The sequence below is a fragment of the Ischnura elegans genome, chromosome 8 (genome assembly GCF_921293095.1).
Source record: "Ischnura elegans chromosome 8, ioIscEleg1.1, whole genome shotgun sequence".
Lineage (NCBI taxonomy): Eukaryota > Metazoa > Arthropoda > Insecta > Odonata > Coenagrionidae > Ischnura > Ischnura elegans.
Genome location: NC_060253.1, coordinates 41014338 through 41035211, shown reverse-complemented (window position 1 = coordinate 41035211; position 20874 = coordinate 41014338). Strand labels below are relative to the sequence as shown.

Sequence of the window (20874 nt, the reverse complement as noted above, 5' to 3'; positions counted from 1 at the left end):
TTTTGAATGTATTTTAGGCTTTTATTTGAATCTTTAATGGCGTTGGAAAGTTTAATGTGCGATATACCGGTAAAAATTCACCTCCTATGCTTGACATCGTAATTGCATCCGAAGACTTTTCGTAATTCACCAACTATATAGTCATTTGCTCTTAGGAGCTTTCCAGTGGGAAGGAGGCCAATATCTTTTCATGGATAACAAATACTCTCTGTGAACATTTGTGTACACGAAATTTTGTTTCTGTGTAATATTAAGTTCAATGTTAACCTTTTCTCTTGATATTTTCATCATTTTTTCCCGGGAAGAATAATCTACGCATTTATCTTCAATTTATCTAATGAGAGCAATACAATATTTGATTTCGTGATCTTTCTTTCATCAGGCGTTTAACATTATTTAGTCGTTTTCCTTATCGGTCCAGAATTTTTTAATGCCATTAAAATTTAATGTGCTTGCTTTTCATTTAATCCATTTTCTATGTTTTATAAGTGAAAGTAGCTTGGCTTTTATTTCATCACCCATTACCATGGAAGTATTTTACGTTTAATTTTAAAATATTTCAAACTTTGATAAATTTCTTACGAAAAAATTCTTATTTCACGTCGACTTATTCACCAAAAAACTCATGTCGACGAATCATTGATGGTGACAAGATCGGGTCATGGATCGTGGCCAGAGAACCAGGTGATGACGTGCCAGATCAAAACCTTGGTCGTACAGTATTAAATTTATGTGTAATTAAAAAGTTTTTTTTATATTTCATTGTGTTAATTCGATTCCATCCCGAGGCAACGAATTGATTAGTTAACGTTTTTTATGTTTTTAATTATTCATTTTTATCGCTCGTTTCTCTAATCTATAGTAGCAAGTTTGGTGTCCATTTCCGCGGCACTCAATGACCCGTGGCGTTTACTCCCGCGCATCAATATTCTTTCGATGAGTCCAAGTCTCGCCCCCTTTCCCTGTCGACCCCAAGGCGAGGGAAGAAATGACAGCCGAAGAGGCTCTTCAAGATCCTTGACACGAATCGGAATCATTTGTCATCAGCGGAACATTATGCGTCCGTCTTAGGACAGGACCCTCCTACTTTTCCCTCCAAAGCGTGATCTCGCGTCGCGTTCCACCTATCTTGGTGTATTTTTTAGGTTTTTCTCTCGTTATTATTTAAGGAGTCAACGTGCTAACTGCGTACCTTTACGATGCGCCTTTAGTAAACAATTGAGTAATTCCGTAAAGGTACGCCGCTGAATGTTCCGCGGTTAATTCCTTAAATTAAGTCTATCGTAAATGCCTACATGAAAAGTTCTGTCTTTTATGAATTACACAGCTCACTGCCCTTAACTAACTTCAATGCCCAGGCGTTGCGCTGCGCGCACATGCATGAATTAGCTAAATTAAATGTAACAGATTTAATGCGCCTTAAAATATTTTCTTATGTATTAAGTTGATTTTCTACGTGTTAATTTCATTTTATTTGATTCTTGGGAAATGTTGTATTTCGTGTGGGATAGGGGTGTCCAAACTTTGCAGTGCGAGGGCCGCATTAGCTATCGAACTGCACTTTTGAGGTCGACTACACACTGTATCATTGACGTCATGGCAAAATAAGCAGTTCCAGAACGCATTCTTCTTAACTCTTTTTAGAAGTTTTTTTTTCTAAATACTACCGTATGTTTTTATGTCAAGTTATTATTTACATTTTATTACAATATTTTGTTTTGGTTACGAATATATGTCAGAAATTTTGTGGCAACATAATTGATGAAAATTTTATTTGACTATTACGTTTTTTGTTAATAATCAGTGCCGGAATGGCGTTACGGCACCATGATACCACTGCACTAGCTCCCAATAAAAGGTGTGAAAACAATGTAGTTTTTCATTATTTATTTGAAAATAAAAACATCTTGTAACTACAAACTTGTATTTTAATTCGATTTAAACGTACAGTCCATGTAAGCGGTGACTGATCCTCGCGGAATATCGGTAAATTCTTAATATTTCTTCGTTTAGAAAAAAATGTTCTCTCGGGGCGCATGACAGGTCTTGGCGTATCACAATTGTGCCGCAGGAACTGAACTCTTAAATAATTTTATGCTCACAGCCACTCACCAAGCGAAGCCCAAGAAATTGCGCATCTGGCCATCTTGAGAAAGACTTGTTGCGATCCATTCGAAATCGGGCACCTTTGAATTTTTTCTCAGCTCGCACATTTCGAATGAGATTGCGAATTGAAATTTAAATTACTGAGATCCAATACGACAGCTTTTGCACATCAAAATGCCCTATCCTTTAATATAAATCATTCGTATTTGAAATTTTGCAGTGCCACCTCTGAGCTAGCGAGATGCCTCGATACGTCGCGATCTCCGAAAGTCTAACCATTCGAAGTCATGGGTTGTCTTGACTATCCGGAAACAGGAAAAGCTCGCGCCCAATCGGATTGCTTGGCGCAAAGTTCCAGTAGTTTGAAAATAGTGCATTTTTAAACATAGTTAGTAATTTTGGTTCCTACTGGCATCAGCTATCGTGGGTTAAAATTTCGTGACACGATCTTTCTCCACCCTGTATATTCGTGTGATGTTTCCATATGGGCATGTTTTAACCGGTTGACAACTTATACCTTATAGATGTAGTGTGTTAGAATGAACTAATCATTTTTTTCCGGCAAGTATCCTGTGATGAGACGCTGAGTGTTACATGTATCTGCTATACAGTCGCTCACCCATGGATCGTAGGCATATTCTTGGGTCCAGAGAGCTGATGGACCTAATGTGGATTCACGTTAGGGGTCCCGGAAACTTTGAAAGGATCGAAATTGAGACCATTCTTAGGTTGGAGTGAGTGATTACACAGGCTCGCATTCACTCTCGTCGTTTTATAAATGGCAGGATTGGCGAAGGGTTGCGTTGGTTTTGCGGCTCGTTTGTCAACGCTAGCGCCATGAATACTTTGGTGCGTAGTTGGGAACGAATGAAGTCCACAATCGCAGTGGCGAGAAGAATTTAAAGAAGATCGTTTCGTCAACTTTGAAGCGTTTCCGATTCCGGAGTGATGATTTGCACTTTTCGTGTGCGAGTAATGGTTCAGACCCGAACGCACCGTGTGTCTAGCCCTCCTAGCCGTGTGGTTCATGCTTCATGGCTGGGTGCAGGGTAGACGGAAGAAGGATAGTTGGTATTGATGTCATGATTTTATGTGCAAAGGTAGAGGAGGGTTCCAGCTTTTTTCTTTGAAAAAGCTATATCAGATACTAAAAAAAATCTTTGGAAACTATTGTTTTTTTTTTTTAACTGCGCTTCAGTAAGCTGGGTACACTAAAAAAGTACACTCATACCTTCCAAAATGTATATTGAAACCATGAAATACGAAGGTATATTTGTATATATGATTATAGGACTAGTCCTAAGAAATAAATTCATGAATATGGTAGCTCCCTGGTTGGGAGCCGTTTTTAGGACAGTTTCGACTCGACTACAACTGTGAAGTAGTGTCGCGGAGGTCGATGTATGGAGGTAAAAGTTGGGGAGAAGTGGAAGTACATATATTCTAACGAAATATGTATGAACATTTCCATTACTTTCGTATGAAGGATATTCCATTGTCCGATGGTTCTTTGTTATCATTCTGATGTCATTAGATTGGAGTCTTTACTCAGACTTTTGGGATATGTTTGACCAAATTATCGACTAGTTTTAGCCTCATCGCGCTTTATCCCGGTTTGCCAATATAGAGACTGGTCACGATTTTCGCGTTAATTGCGTCTTACAATTTCCTATTTTCCCTGAAGTATGTTAATATTTTGTCTTGAATTGGCCATTTAAGATAATTTGATCCCATGGGCGTGAAGTTGGTCGAGTTATATTGAATATTTTTTGTTTGCTAAATTACTTGTTTTGTGTATCCAATGAATTTTTAAACTACTTGATCACGTTATATGCATACATTTACATTAAAAATGCGCGCAATCGTGAATTTACTTTTTAAGTAGTGCAAGCGTACATTACAAGTGACTTTCGCAGTTCGAGAAAACTTCAATTAAGAATAGCCCGAATAGGTCAAAAGTGGTTGTATCAAGTGAGAGGTAATGAAGAGAGGTAATGTAATACAATTTTATTTTTAACTCAATTTTTCACGTCCAAGGAATCGTGCGTGTCTCTTGACGTTCCCGATTCTGGGGCAATGATTTGCACTTTTCGGCTGAGAGTAATGGTTTGAACCCATGCGTCCGTGTCTGGCTCTCCTCCGACCGATCTCGCTTCGTGCCATGGTTAGCGGTGCCGCTGACATAACCCCGGGGCGGGGTTTGTGAAGAAAGAACCCCTCCGTGTAGATGCACGATGCTTGCAGTTTTCAGTCCATGCTATATAAAATCCCCTTCATATTTTATGCCTGCCTTGCGTTTCTCCGGCCGTTTGTTGAGCTTTGGTGATTTTGACGCTCCAATGGTCGGCGACTTCATCGCTTGACGATATTCTCTTCTTTCAGCCTTTCTTTGCGACTCCAGCCATCTGCTTGGCATTCACGAGGCCCGCTTGAGTTTATGTCTCTGTTATAGGCAGTGGAACGAGAAAAACTCAGACCGTCAGTTATAAGGCCTCAATTCTTGTAAATTGAGAATTTTTCCGTGTCTGGACATTTTTTTCAAGCAAAAATTTCAAATGATTGCGCGCATTACTGAAAAATGTCAACGGTAATTTGAATTTCTGGTAACGGGTTCGTTGTATATTTTTCTCCCTTAATTAAAAAAAATATGCATGAAAACAAAAATTTCTTTCTTTGAATTAGTGAATACTTTTTTCGTAAACTTAATTGAACCTGTACGTTATGGGATCTTTCCTAAAACTACGTTGCATCTAAATTCTAGCCTTTTGTGTATCAAAGCAATCGTGCGATGCTAATGAAACACTTAAGCCTTATAGTTTAAATATTTATCCCTGAAAGATTGCAGCCTAGATTTTTTTAGTCTTACTTGGTCAAGTGCGTTTTCATTGGATATGTACTACTGGCAATGTCATTAAATATTATCATAGATCAGTCAATGAATAGTGTGGATGTTAATTAACCATTTTCCACTATCGTTGAAATTAAGTCCCATGTTTTCATCTGTGCACTGTACAACATCTTAAAGTCGCGTTCAATATAAGCTAGTTTCTCCTCTTACATCTCGTGGTCATCGATCAAAAATGCTCTCGATTTTCAATATCATGGATGGTTCGATTTGCCATTTCTAGATTTTCTGTTATCTCATGCTATCATAGCCCTTATCTTCGGTATCGATTCAAAAAAATCCCTTGTAATATTTTCAACGTGATTTAAACTCTAAAATTTGAAAATGTAGCCACGGAGATCCTTCATGACCATGACTCGCTTACCATTAAGATGTACCATGGATCTTGACTTATATACTATGCATGAAGGTAATGCACTGGTAGTGAGGTTCATTTTATACCCACCGAACCTAACGAGGTCTGCTCAACTATGAATTTTTACCCATATTCTCAAAGAAAGAAGAATTTGAGATGAAGTGGCGATTGATTATTTAGCAGTTTGGTGCTCGCTATTCTGTATTTACTAGCCGCTTAGGAAAATTTTGCTAAGATAGAAATGGATGAAGGAGGGACGTGCTAACAGTCGTCACTTCATGACCCTACCTAATAATTTAGGTACATCTGACGGCATACCTCCAAATAAGTGCCAGCTTGTTATGCTTGTCAATTGTATCGCTAATTGGTGTAAAATTATTATACATGTGTTAGTGAATCATTTTATCCTAAATGAGGCATCTTTACCTGCTATGCATTTTTAATAGATTTTATAATATAAGCGTACAAGAAAATTAATAATTAGCTATTTGTTTCGGCAATTTAAGTGTAAATGGTAAGCAATAAGTAGGTAAATTCTTCTCGGAATTTATACTTCCCGATATGTCAACAATGCAATACACCCAAGCTACTTGCTTTGAACATCTGATGCCTTTCATCTTGTATTACTTCACTAATATGCCAATTTTTTCTAGGAACCGAAAAATTCACATTTTATTGCAAAAGTCGCACTTACTAAATACCATATCAATTAATGTATTATTTAGTATTTATCGTAATAAATTTAGTTGATTTTGTTTGCTCCGGCTGAAACTTAACCTTATTTCATGGAAAGTTGTAATAAAACTGCCGATCTTGTATTTTTAAAACTCGAATATTCGATGAGTCAAAGAAAACTCTTCCGTAAAAGATGTCTGATAGCTTCTTTAACTTATAATTTCTCTTTACCTTATTTACTTGCGGTATCTAGGCATATCCTTGTTTAATTCTATGCCGAAATTTAACTTTAGCGAGCATAGTATGTTACATCAAGGACCAACCGCAATTTCGCTGCAAGATACTTTCCCTCGCGACTATCGTTCTGTTATCGCACTTTCGATCCGACCGACCCCGCGGGTGATCTAGACGGCCATTTTGTGGAGCCTTTAAAAAAAAGGAAAGGAGAGATTCCATCAAGAGGCCCTTTTGTGTCCGACCCCTCTGTTTTCTCATCAGGGCCTTGGACAGGGGGTTGGGTGGGGCGGTGTTGGAGGAAGGAAGGTGTGGGGTGGTGTCGGACATGAATCCCCTTCCCTGATGATCCAAGCCCTTCCGTGCCATTACCCAATGAAACGAAGCCGCTAACCCCACCCCACCCAATCCAGCCGGCCCTAAGCGTGCGGCGTTGCCAGCTTGATCTGATCCCCTTGCCGGGGTAGCCTGGTGCACCGAAATTGAAGCTATCTCGCCATGTCCTTCACGCATTGAATACAATAAGAGCGTTTATATAATGCGTTTTTAATCTTCAGCTGCACATCATAGAAGCGAAATTTTTACGTAACTGACGTGATTACTGGTAAAGTCAATTTTATCCGGAGAGATATCGTGAAGTATATTAAAGCTATCTCCGCATGTTCTTATCGTAATGAATAAAATAAGAACGTTTACATAACGCGTTTGTAAGCTTGGGTGCACAACGTAGAATCGATATTTACATGTAAATAACGTGATTACATGTGAAGTCTAATTTTTCCGGAGAAATATCGTGGAACAATGTATCAAATGATAAACAAAGATATCGTACTGCCTACTAATTATATTTTACAACTTACAACTCGTGTTACGTTTGCTTTACAATCTCGTACCTGATGATGATTGTAAAGCTATCGAAACACGTGTTGTGAGCTGTTGAATAAAATTAGTGCGCCGTAAGATATCTTTGTTTATCATCAACGTGATTACGTTGAAAGACGATATCCATCTAGGAAAAAACCAAGAGTAATGGTGCTGAGTTCGTGGATAAATCACCCCATGTGTTTTAATTTAGCAGCTTTTCCAGTTTTTTAGACTCCTCTTGGGCATCTTATTATAAATAATGTTTTTTTCACTTCAATTGTGACTAAATCAAAAAATGTTAACATTTATTACCTATCCATTTTTTACTCTTCTATGACTGTAATGGTGTTTCCAACTTTTTACCGATTAATGATCGCAAAGGTATATATTATTATAGTTGTAATAAAAATTTTCCTATCCCCAGACCAACGTCCCCATAAGAGCGTTTGTAAAAATTCTTATTTTCTTATAACATTTCCGGGTAACTTAGCATGGAGAACACAGTTTTTATTGTTATGTAGAGGGGGTGTCCAAGCACCCTCCACACGCCTTTTGAGGAAGATTCGGAGTAGTAAATGTAGAGCTACTTATGTAGATGTAGGTGTGTAAACGAGGCTTAAAGGCTGGAGGAGCTCTAGCGTACCCCATCCCCTTCTCTCGCCACCGTCATGGAAACGAAAAATGTTTTTTTCTCTTCGGTTCGGTACGCTTCCCATCCCATCTACTGGCTCCTCCTTATATCCGGCAGGAAATAACTCGAAGCCGCACGCTCGCCTTGCGATCATATTCGGAAAAAAAGTTCCGAGGGCGCGGCTGGAACAAGGCGAGTGTTTTTATCTCGTCCCTACTTGCCGTAATGCTGTTAATCAAATTTTATTGTTGAAGGCCCATGTCGGGCGTAGCGAAGCAACCGTCTCTTTCTTTTTTTTGGGCTTAGCTTGCGCATAGATAAACATTTGTAAAAAAATGTGCTATCAATGACTATTGGCAATCGGTTATCATTCTAGATTAAATATGCCTCGACATATTGTGCCACTGCGAGCAGTCAAAGATAGGCCCCGAATAACTTTTTTTTCTGTTGAGAAAACGGCAAACGGATCCCTTTAGCGACTACGGAGCTAATTTCCTTTCACTGGATGTTTGATGATTCAATGACTCCGCACAGCATTGATACTATAGGTTGTACCTATTGTTATGCATTAATTTAAATTTTTGAAAAAAATTATGGAAGGATTGTTTATTTGATATTCCACTTGTTAAAATATATTTACTTGTCTGATATAGTTACGATAAGGTTTTTATTTCTGGTCCTAATGAAATATATTTTTAAGAATTGGTTTAACATCAAAATGCGTACTAACAGTTGCTATTCAATTAGCTGGACAGTACAGATTTGGTCGCCAATCCCTGTGTAGATAGATATTAATTCCTTAAAAGCGTTGAGAATATTGGTCGCATCGTCGCATTGAAACAGCTAGTGTTACATGGTAGACAAAGCATGGATATCCTTAGATATTTATAGTTATTAAATATAGAATTGGTATTCCCTTGTAATTGAATTTGATGATATTGCGTTTACATTCTATGGGTTTTTGATTTCAGCAATCCTGCTCTGTTAAGAGTTCCTCATCTTAGCGGAACTTTCTTCCTATGAGTTTTACGGGCTATTTCGATCTTGATGTCATTGCGATAAAATAAATAACTCTCGCTCCCTATGGTATTCACTTATCGTTGTCAGTCAGTGTACCCAGCCGTCTGAGAATTATCTCCGAAGTGTTCTGAAGCCATAATCCATATAATATATTGGCTTCATGTTTTTAATAGTGACCTCATCTTCTCAGCCGACTTGTGCGGAGATGATACCTTCCCTTTGGATGTGTACTCGTATAGATAGGGAATATGGAATTACAGGTTAATCTACACTACGCATTTTCAGTGTTGCGCAAGGGCGCCTTCTATCGGAAGTGCCATCTGTAATGCACAATGGAGTGAAAACGATCGGAAAGTTGTGTCCCGCTTATGTTAATGCGTATAGCTTCAGTATTTTGGTGTCCTTCAGGAACTTAAATTGTTATATTTCCTGTAACAATAGTCAATAATTAAAAATTTAAATCTCCTTAAACAGCCGTAAAATTATGGCCTTAGTGTTAGTAATTCTTCAAATATTACAACGTAAAAGCTTTCAAATTGATCTTTTTTATCATTGTATATTTCTGGCTTGGGATTAATAATAGCAATTTCCAAGTTAATAATAGTATTTCCAAGCTATAGTTTAAACATATTTTTATGCAGGCCATTTTTCGATTTGTGATGTGTATTTGTGCTCAAGTGTCTAAACGCAGGCTGGTAGAGTTATAAGCTGTAATTTTGGAGCTTTCTAAATAACGCATGTAAATAATAATAACTTTTCGTCTAACATGTATGAAAAATTTTCCCTTTTTCTCTCTTAACTGAATTTTGCTATCCTTTTTACTCCTAGTATGGAAATTATGAGTCAATTGAAAGCCTGTTTACCCAAGATTTTTCCAGGCATGTCACATTCGTGTCGTGAACATTCTGCGTGTTGCAAGCTTTATCTGCTTCATTATCGTCATTGCTAACATGTGATTGAAATATTCCCTTGTCTACATAACATAACTTATCGAATTGTTTTTCTTGGCAAATATTTGCAGTTATTTTTAAATCAGTGGATTTCAATAGTGACATTTTTGTTAAGAGCAAAGAGCATTGATTTTTCGGAAGAGCTCCTATAGTTATTATACAGAATTAAAGTTCGCCTATTTTCTTTATACCTTTGGTCATTAATCATATTTGAACTCATTCGGCGGTTCGCCGTTGTCAGTTGTTGATTTTTGGAAGCCAACATTGAAAATTCTGAGTGACACTATTTTTATGATGGTGCTGTATAAATTTTGGGTAGGTACTGATATTGAAATTCTGAAGTAAGCCTCTTACCATTTCTTCTTGGTAAATAAAAACTTCGCTTGAGTTGATCTAGCTATTTTGATTGAAAAATGCTATCGACGAAATCAACCATCCAGCAGTCCCTGTCACGGTAAGGTTGGAGGTGTTGATCCTCACGTGATCACGGGTTTTTAGCTACACCACTTGTACGGAAGCCAATTAAAGCTCTGTAGTATTTCTTTCGTATTCGTTCGCTGAGATCTAAATAGCTCATATTTATACCTTGTGTATACGTTTGAGGAAATAGCCGCAGAGCTCTGTATCTTCGTAATATCGAGATTTTATATGATTGTGAAATTCCCTTTCGCCGGCCTCTTGTGCTTCCTCTGCGATTTCTCAAGTCACGCCGATTGCCCCTGGATCCATAATCCCCCCACAATACTCTCTGCTGAGGTCGTAGGTCGTCTCAATCATTGGTTTGCCGCCTCAGCTTTCGCAGTGGCCATTTTTCAGACAGAAAGTGTTTTCTCCGCGTCGCCATTGTGAACGCAGCGCTGTCGTCATTTGCGCCAATCCGTTCGTCTTTTTTTTACACTCCATCTCCTCCAATCAACCTTTTGGAATAAATATTAATGATGTTCGCTGATAGATGGGAAAGAATGGGTGAAAGTACGCCCGTAGCTATTTTCTGCCACCTTTTCCCGATTCGATTCGAAACTCATTTATTTTACTGCTTGCTTTCCTCCAAGGTATTCATGCGTTACTGTTTAGGAGCTGATGATTCATGCATAAATAGATATTGGATTGTGTCGGAGGGGTCGTTCTTCATGTTGAGAAGTGCTATTGATCGTATCTATGTCTTGTTTTAGCCATACCTTTGTTCTTTTAATTAATTTTTTTCATTATTTTTGGGCTTGCTACTGGGAATCAATTTACTGTCCATTCTAGCGTGACTGTAGTTGGGAACTGAAAAACGTAGGTTTTTCGTTTTCTTTTTTTTTTTAATTTTGGTGCATTAATTGAAATCTGTCGTGATAATTTTATACTTATTCTGCATTGTGTTGCAATTGCACTTACATAACTTATGATTGATCAATTATTTGCTCGCTGTGGAGAATCATTGAGAAATTTTTGTGATAATACGCTCATTGAAGCAGATAAAACGCTTAGAACATGTTATATAAGTTAATCGATTTGGTATCATAAAATAGTTGGGAATCAGCTTTTATTCCGAAGGAAGACCAGTTGGGTGTTGTATTCAAGCACTTTAGGGTTCTTCTGGGCTCTTATCTATGGCTATTTTCTAAGAAATCAATCTTACCTTTTCCTGCAAAGGTTTGTGTAAGAGAGAATCATCAATGGCTATACTAAGACCCGAAACGTGAAGAAACTATTCCGTCTTTCCTTGGAAAGGAAATCAGCTATCGATCCAAAGTCATGAGCAATATTTGCTTAGTCGTGAGATATTTCCCAGCGTTATATAATGTCTTTTCACTTCGTTGCTGTTGAATGGACTTCGGTAGTGTTTAAAGCATACTTTACCTGATTGAAATATCTCGTAATATCCGTTAGCATTTTAAATAGAGTAGTTTTTTATTCGTAGATATTAGTTGATACTGATTAGTTGATACCATGCTGTTTTTGTTCAACGATATAGGGCAAAAATTTGTAGCTATTACGTGGTCTTAATTTTTAGGACCATAACAGCATAAATACATATTTTAACACGAAAATGAAATGTGAATGTCTCTCATTGCCTTGAAAAAAGTTATTGCACGATGGTCATGGCAAAGTAATAAAATGGGAAATCGGTTACATGGGTAGACACGCTCTGCGCCGAGTTTGTGAGCCTGCTGAAGACGATTAAAAGTTACTTGCATTAATAAATATTCCTTTTTCGAGGCAGGTATCTTCAGTGGTATACGTGTTGCATGGTAAGTTTCACTGTAATTTCAGCGGTAACTTTTATTATGGAATTTATGGAATTAATAATTATTATTAACATACTAAAACTTTCTTAATTCAAAATGTATGCAGTAATGAGTCGTATGGATGGCAGTTCTAATCATAATGATATGGGTTACTTACCAACCTTTGAAAAACTTTTCATGTTGGTATGTACTTGATCCCTGTGATTTATTAGATCTCGTCCTTGAAGACTCTTGAAGTACTGATAAAGTATTCAAGTTCGAATATATAGCGAGTTCGGCGAGAAAACATTCAGTTGAATAAGTATGTAAAAGTAGGCGTACAACCTATCGGCAATAATACCTCACTCACGATGCGCAAAGTCTCAAGTATTTTATTATTATTTCTATTGTGAACATGAATTTATCAAAATATATATTTCCATGCGATGTTGCGGTTTACGAGTACATATTTTGTCATTTCCTTTTTTTGCTCCTGTGATTAAGATTTTACAGTAGCTAATTGAAAGTGGTAATCCGTAGCCCTGTCCAATATTTTGTCAAATATTGCTGACGGAAAATGCATTGCTTAAATCGCTCAGTCCTTACATCAATATTTCCTCCGTAACATGAAAAACTTATTTTTGAGTTGTTTTCTTTAATTTCCTTTTTTTCGGTAATCAAAGACCTCTGAGTTTTGACATTGTCTCTTCAACCTTATCTCTTCTCTCTACAATCATTCCTCCTGAAGATAAGGTTGTATTTAGCATTCACTTCCACGATTACTGGAGGTGTTTCAGGCGTAAATTATGCCTTGACAGGCTTTATTCAAGTGATTATCCGCGGACTAGCAAGCGGTGTACCTTTACGGAGTCACCCTCAAGTAATTTATATGATGAACACCCTAGTGTTCAAAGTTCTAGCAATGTCGGAATGCCCTGGTTATACGTCTAGTAGCACATCATTTTGTCCTCTTAAACCATTATAACTCCGCTGAGGGAAAAGTTGGCTCGGCAGATCCGGGTTCGAATCCTGATCACATTCACTCAGTGATTCAACGCGAAGGTTGGTTTTGAAAGGTGAGGGTAGAGCTCACCCTTGGCTTAGCCACAGGCTTGTGAAAGCCACACACCGAGTAGGGGGACTAGTTCATTTCCCTGTAAGAGGAGCACTAAAGAGGAATTTTGTTTATATGTGTGTGAAGAGTTTACCTTGAAAGTGGTATTCTTCGATTGGCAGCTGAAAGCTACTGGACCACCACGCTTCTTAAGGGACATTAATTTTCTCTCTGAAATTTTTATGAAAAAATTACCCTTTTTTTGCGATGATCGAAGAGATCTGCGTTTTGACATTGCTTCTTCATCCTTATCTTTTTCCCCGCCGATCGTTTTTATCGGAGATAAGGCTGCTGCATCCACTCTCGCGATGTCTGGGGATCTTTTAAACCTAAATTATGCCCCTACAGAAAGCTCTCATTGGGTCTTCTCGCTTTAGGACCGTATCCTATACTATAATTACCCCTGCCTCATAATTGTAAACAGAGGCACTATCTACCCCTTACTACGTGGGGGGGTTTATCTGAAGGAAATGACAAAACCATCCGATGATTGATCTTATCAGTGGAACGTGGTCGGGGGTCTCTCGAGATTACACCACGTGCCTCGTTACAATGGGTCGGGGAGAGGACACGCGAAAAAGAAACGCCAGTGGTACGACTCTGCCTATCCGTGGACGCATGTGAGGCGCTCTTCAGGAGCCCTGGGTGTACGGCTGTCGAAGAACAGGTCACGTATATCCCGTCTCACACGATACTCGATCCTTCACCAGACCCAGTACGCATGCTGGTGCATACTTGGTGTTGTGCGGAGAATTTAGCGTGGTTATCATCCTAGGTGACGTCATACAGTTCATTGTACTAGTGCTAGGAAGTGTTTGTGTTATTCCCTCTCGGAGCTGATGAAAGTGAAGTGGAGATAGAAAAGAGTCTGTGAACTTGAGTGTGTGAATCTGTGTGTAATAACTTTGACGTTCATGGCTCCGAAAAAGTAGTCAATAACGTGCACTTCTCAACATTAATTTAATTACCCAGACGGTGTCAACACTTCATTCCTCGGCATTTTCAAGGGAATTGTGAAAATCGTTCGAAGACTATTTTATTACTGACTCAATTGTGCTTAGTTTTGCTTGTCAGTTGGCGTGCGGAAACTATTTTCGGCTATGTTGCACATCTACCATGCTTGTCAGCGTCTTTAAACTTGTGCTTGCTCTTGTGTCGCATGAATTGGATTGGTATTAGAATAATATTACTAATTAGTAATAGTTGCAGGTTTCACTATATCGAACTCCTCCAAATGGGATATTAATGTCACTCTTTGTAATTTTCCAACAAATTTGTTTATTTTTTGTTTCCATGGTTGCATCACCTATCTGTAGATGACGTTATGTAATGAAACCTGGGTGTTGAGAATTAAAATTACCCCTACGTTTTTTAATTGGCAACTTCTTCTCATTGTCAGCGTTGGAGGACTTAAATGTTTTCATTATTTGTAAAATAACTTTTAAAGGTAAAATTTATTAATCCAGGTATACCTTGGTGGAAATGTTGTACATTCGTCATGAAAGAACAAACTTTATTATCCACATAAATATTATTTTTACCGCTCAACGCGTTTCTCCACCCTTTTTTCTGCGAATATACTTTAGTTTCTTGAATAGCGTAGCGCGGTTTACGCTAAGTATCTATTGGTAACAAAAACTTTGTCCTTTTATCATAATTAGCTATTTAACCCATTATAACCCAATGTTGCTTCTTAGCAACATCAAAAATATATAAACTTTCAGCTCTATTTAGGAAATATCTAAACTACGTATTACTATGAGGTTTAAATGTTAATAATGAAATATTTATCTGCCACGATACTTATGATTGAGTGCAAAATTTTAAAGTTTTCAAAATAAGAAATCTTGAAATTTGATTTCTTCCAGAAGCAGCTATGGGTTAGAAAGGGTCAATGTCCGCATCTACATGTAAAATACGACTCGGGTTGCGTTTCTGTAATCTGTGAAAGTGGTCGCATTTTTTTATATCAATGGAATCCACAAGTTTCCTTTAGTGTTTCGTAAATGTTGTGAATGAATTCGCATGATGATGGAATGTCTGTCTCTCTTTCTCTCTGCAGGATATGGACCTGATCGAGGTGCTTTGGAAGCAGGACGTGGATTTGGGGGTGCCGTTCGACATCTTCAATCCGAATCGTCTAGAGGAGGGCGTGGGTTCGACGTCGCCGCTGGCCAGACAGTCGGATCAAGATGACGAGGACGAGATCGAGAAGCTCAAGGCTTTGGCAGAGAAGCTGCACGATTGCCCCAAGGTGATGTCAAAGCTAATATATTTGAATTTAATAGCTAGCATTTCCTTGGAACAGTGGCGTAGCCAATAATTTCGTTCGAAGGGATCAGGGGGAAATTTTTGAAAAATAAGGTACTAAGTAGTGGGTTTTTAACTAATTTCAACACTTTTCTTAATCGAAAAAACTTCATTTTTCTAAGAAATCTTTTATAAATTCATGATTTTTTAAATATTTTTTAAATTGTGAAGCAAACTAATTTTGTTTTTATATTTCGGGGGGTTCCGAGCCCCCTCTCCAAACCCTTACCTTGCAACGCCACTGCCTTGGAAATCAAACGTCGAATCAACTTCAGAGAGTATTGAATCTGATTCTTTCGATCCTTAGCGTGCGTGCACTCACGGTTTTAAACGAAACCATTTCATTATGTGAAATAAATACCTTGTTTGAGTAGGCATAAAAACTGTTTATCTTTCTTACAAGGCTCTAATTTTTCAAGTCCTCATTGACGCTGGTATCTTATTTCAAATTTAATTACTAAAATTTACTTCTGCTGAACTTGATTCGTAGTCATTGCTGGAAAGGTTATTTGTACGTGGCGGAAGGTTTACTAAAAATATTTCAGCTCAAACCGTGACTTACGAGTTCAAAAAATTGCATTGAATATGATTATGGGGTGATGGGGTTATGATTATTGAAGATGCAATGTCAATTCAAATTAAAGTTTAATCCCTGGTAAGCACTAGTTCAATTGTATATACGCGGTGCTTGTCATAGGGTGATTCTTAGGGATTTCCCCCCGTGAATGACTTTAGATATTTATCTTCTGTTTGCACCTTGAAATATCTGCTTTATTATCCGCTCATGATAGGCATCGATCAACTGCACAGATAGTGGCCAGTTTATGTTATAAAATAAGTAGAACTCTGTGTATCTGCTCTGAAACAACTACAGGCTTACGTTCTTGTGTCATTTTGGTTTTATGGAATACTAGAGTTCCTATATTGCCTAGAATCTCGCCTCTTGTCTTGCCTCATGAAGTTGATTTGGCGTATTTTCTATATTCTACTATTCCAACCAGTGGCGTAACTATGGGAGGGGATGAGGGGGATAGATCCCCCCCCAAAGCCTCAGAAAAAAAAATTATTATAAAACTATTGCCTAGTTTTGATATATAATAAATGCATCTACTTAAAGTTAAATTTTAAGTACCAAAATGATGCACAATGCATATCCAGGCATGTCATTTCCAAAACTTTTCTCGGACCCCGATTGCTTGGGGGGGGGGGGGGTAGGAGAGAAAGAATAGGAGGGAACGCCCCCTAGGCCCCTCATCCCCCCAGAGCATATTCCTAGTTACGACACTGGTTCCAACTAATAACTCCTTTTTTATATCTGTGATTAGAGCGATGTTATTCTCAGATCATAATAATTTGGTGTCGTTTCACAGTCAGTACCTTCCCTCCTTTCACATTTTTGTGTTCTCATTTGTGGAGCTACGATTTTGAATCTAACAAATCCGTTTCACTGAGGATTGACCTTGCGGGACATCAGGATGCGAGTATTCAAACATTTTTGTAATATAAGGTGACCTACCGTGGATGAAATGCCTTAGACACATTTAATCGGAAATTCAGCTGTTCCTGGGATACCTTAAATTGGGTCACATCCACGGCTAAAACTATTTAGTGCCTTAGACTTTAATTTGTGAAATATCGTACTCTTTTCGGAATGAAAAGTTTAATATTTCCTGGGTTTGAGTCTCGTGCGGAAGTAAACACACGTTCCTTTTCATTTTCTCATTAAGTTTTGGGAAGGATTTAATGATCCTTACTATGGGATATTTAAAATTCATTTAATTATATTATATATTTATAATTAGTGCACTTATATGAGACTACGAAGCAATCTTATACCAAAACGATCGCCGGTTTACATTACCAATAGGCTTAATTCCTCTTCCCTGGTGTCCTAAATGAATTAAAAATATTTGATTCCATGTTGTCTCATGTGCCCATGAACCCTGTTCATATCCTTTTCTCCTTCATACATAACTTTGAATACCTACCAAGTACTAAGTAATACTTACCAAGAAATGTATTTGTCGACTTTTGAAATAAGTCATTTAGTTAGCACCACAGCGCCTATATTTTCGTTGACATTCATTAAAAAGTTTCCCTTTTTACACACGTAACTGAAGACTACAATCCTTTCAAGTCTTAGTATGTAAATTCTCAAGTCAAATGAAAGCCTGATTAGCCAGTACTTTTCCAGGGATGTCACATTTGTGTCATGAGCATTTTATCGCCATGTCGAAAGTACGGAATTGCATCCAATTCTGGGCTCATCGTTTTGATCAAAATGTTCCGTAGTAGCCTCCGTCCAGACACCGTATTACATCAGCCGTGAGGTGCAAGTTGCATCATTTCAGTCGATAAAAATAATTCAGAATTGGGAGAGCTTTGGCTTGCGAATGCCAGACGTGATTTCGTAGGGGAAGAGGATCTGATAATATTCTGATATATCTAAAACTTCAGATTCTGATATCTCTGCACATGGAGTCCGTTACTTGATTAACCCCAGTCATCATTATTCCTCGTATTGGGTCTACCTCATGTGAACAGATAATTATCAGTATTTTGTTAATTATCCCTCCAGTTTGAAGTGCACAAAAATGGGTGCGGAAGAAAGACGGTAAATTTTTAAAGATTGAAATTAAAAGCAGGATGGTCCAAGATGATAAATACTGCGTATGGAGGTTTATGATCCAGGATTTCTCGTAAATTTAAAACTATCAACGGATAAGTAATGATCCCTCCTGGACTGGATGCACATACACTCTTGCCATAACCCTCCGATGTTTCTAAATTTAAACGTTTGATACTACGAAAATCCAGGGTCAGGAATCGAATTAGTTTATAATATTTTAATCATAATGGGTGTTTCTTTTTATTGTCATATCCGGTGAATTTAGTTATTTAAATTATTTAGCTCATTATTTTAACCTTGTTTTTTTACATTTTGTTACATTTTCCGCCCTGCTGTCTCGTTTTTTTTCTAATTCGATGCTTTATTCAAATTTTGGTTAGTCGTTGTCTTTAGGTTTTCAAGTTTTCATACAAATGTTTACATTTAGGATCCACTATTATTATTTAGGTTGTAATTCTTTGCGACGTATTGGTCCGGATTCTATTTCATTCTCGTTATAATGGTGCCGCGGGATCTATCTAATAAGAGATCAGAAGTAGCTAGTTTATGAACATATCTTGAAATTTATTTTCGGTCACAAGATCGATTAGTACTGCGTACGATGAAAGAGGGCGCTAGTTCTAAAAACGGAAATCATGCGAACGGTAAAGATTACGTCGTTTTAAAGTAGTGCACTGCGTTATGAAGAAACAGAATCGCGCCCATTGTCCTTATGTCCATGACATTTCCTTATCGATCACTTGCTGTGGCATAATAGCATATGCGCTTTCGAATATATATTTTCCTTCTCACACATACTCATGCGTACAGTATTAGTTGCACTTGTATATTCTACATTTCATGTTTAAGATATAAAGTATTGATTATTGGCAGATACTTTAATGCTTACAGTTAGATTTGAACTGCTGGAATTCGAATTCCTAAACTGCGCGATTCGCCAAAAACTGATACAGGCGTACAGAAAGCGTGACACAGATGTTAAACGATTTAGGCCGGAAGCTGCTAGAGACTCGGAGGATCTGTCTAGGCACAGATTGCTTATTCAATTGAGAATAAATATCTTTTAGAGCCCTATCATATTAGAAACCCACATTATTTCCAGGTCCGACAGAAACGTTAAATTAAGAGAGATATTTTGCCGAACGGATGGGTGTAGGAATTCGGTTTTTTCCCGGAATAATGAAGAAAATGAAGAATAATGAAGAATGGTAGGAGTAATTACGTTTGAGCATATGCTTTTTATTTCTTAACGGATGGTGTTCTAACACCCCTCTAGCGTATTGAGACGGCTTTCGCGGTAGAACGTAGATGTTGATTTTTGGGCCATTGCATCATCTTCGTATTGGGCTTGGAGAGGAATATTTTTTTTCCTGTCATCGCAACTATAAACTAGTCTCTCTTACTATCCTACTCGTTTGAATTATAAGCTTAGTTTTTGACTTTTCTATACGTACCTAACTTCTCATTGAAAGAGAGAATAAAGCTGTTTCGTTTCCCATCGTACAAGTAGTTCTAATATTTGTGCTGAAACTTGCAAGTCATGCTTCGTCCCCATGAATGTTATCGGCAGGGAATCATAATAATGGCGCGTTGCACTGTTTTCGCTTGGTGTTTTCCCTACGATCAAAATATCAGTCACGAGGCCCTATGTATGCTTGATAATGGCTATCGGTCCACTGGAGTTTGGTCACGCTCTTGGTGAGATCTAAACCATTAATCGGGAATAATTAGTCCTAATCGTTTCATGCAAGGAAACTCGTCGGCTTGTCCGCCTTTTTGGTCATATCTCACCACCGTTTTTATTTACTAGAAATAATTTTAAAGTATTGATAATTTGGATAACGGAAAGGTCTACACACACTCAAGGCGATTCGGTCATTTCATTGTGTTTCTCCTATTCATAAACTTACTGTGTATTGTCGTTCGTCATTATTAAAAGAATTCGGTAGCTTGAAGGGAAAAGTAACTTGCGACGAAAACAAAATTCAGTCTGCCATTGTGCTAACCTACCTTAACGTGTAGAATATTTTCAGAATAATAAAATAATAATCACGATCGATTGTAAAAATATGTAGGCGTAATAGCCCAAGGTGATCTAGGGTAAGGAACTTATCCCTTCTTTTCTAATTTGAACTCCCACGCCGATGGCTAAGAGCGGGCTGGATCTTCGACTCTTTTAAAAGCGCAGGGAGCTCCATCTCATCCGAACAAGTGTCGCTTCTCCTATTATTGGCTCCCGATAATGGCTCACTCTAGGGGGTGTTATCTCTTCCGGCGGCTGGGACAAGTAGTCATGACAAAAGAAGGCAGGAGTGCGGTGTTCGACGCACGAGTGGGGACGGTGCTTATGAACCGATTTCTTGCAAAGGCCGGCGCCCGCAGGTCGGGTCCGTTTTGTTGACGCCGTTGAACACCTACCATTCGACGCTAATGGACGCGGAGAAAAATTGAAACTCGGATGGTTTTTGAGACCCTTCAAAAACGCCACGTCAAAAAAGGACAAGAAGGACCATCTTTTCTCGTTCTTCGACCTTTATAGTTCCCTTTCCAACCCTCCTCCCACTCATCCTCTTGCTCGAGCCTGCCTCAGGCTTTGGGCCTCCGCGAGGGGGGGTGTTTTGTGGTCTCACCGTATACCAAACTGCTGGTCCCTACTGATCAGGGATAGACATTTTTCGGTTCGTTTCATTGATATCGTATTTCACGACCCAAATTTAAGTTCATGGAAATGTTTCATAAAAAGCGGATAATATTTTTACTGATCTGGGATAGACATTTTTCGGTAAGGTTTCATTGATATCGTTTTTCACGAACGAATTTTTTTAATTCTTAAGTTTGGAATGATTCATAAAAGGCGGAAAAAAAATT

The 20874-nt window shown here is 38.1% G+C and overlaps 1 protein-coding gene across 4 annotated transcripts in view; it reads left to right on the top strand.

The window, feature by feature from the left end:
* Positions 1–20874, top strand: part of LOC124164198 (segmentation protein cap'n'collar) — a 458815-nt gene that overhangs the window by 215075 nt on the left and 222866 nt on the right. For 3 of the 4 annotated variants that reach the window (XM_046541418.1, XM_046541417.1, XM_046541416.1), the window contains exon 3: positions 15130–15321. In XM_046541418.1, coding sequence (XP_046397374.1) covers positions 15130–15321 — 192 coding nt within the window. Of the gene's footprint in view, positions 1–13430; positions 13735–15129; positions 15322–20874 lie in introns of those variants that run through there. The other variant, XM_046541419.1, reaches the window with a different exon arrangement.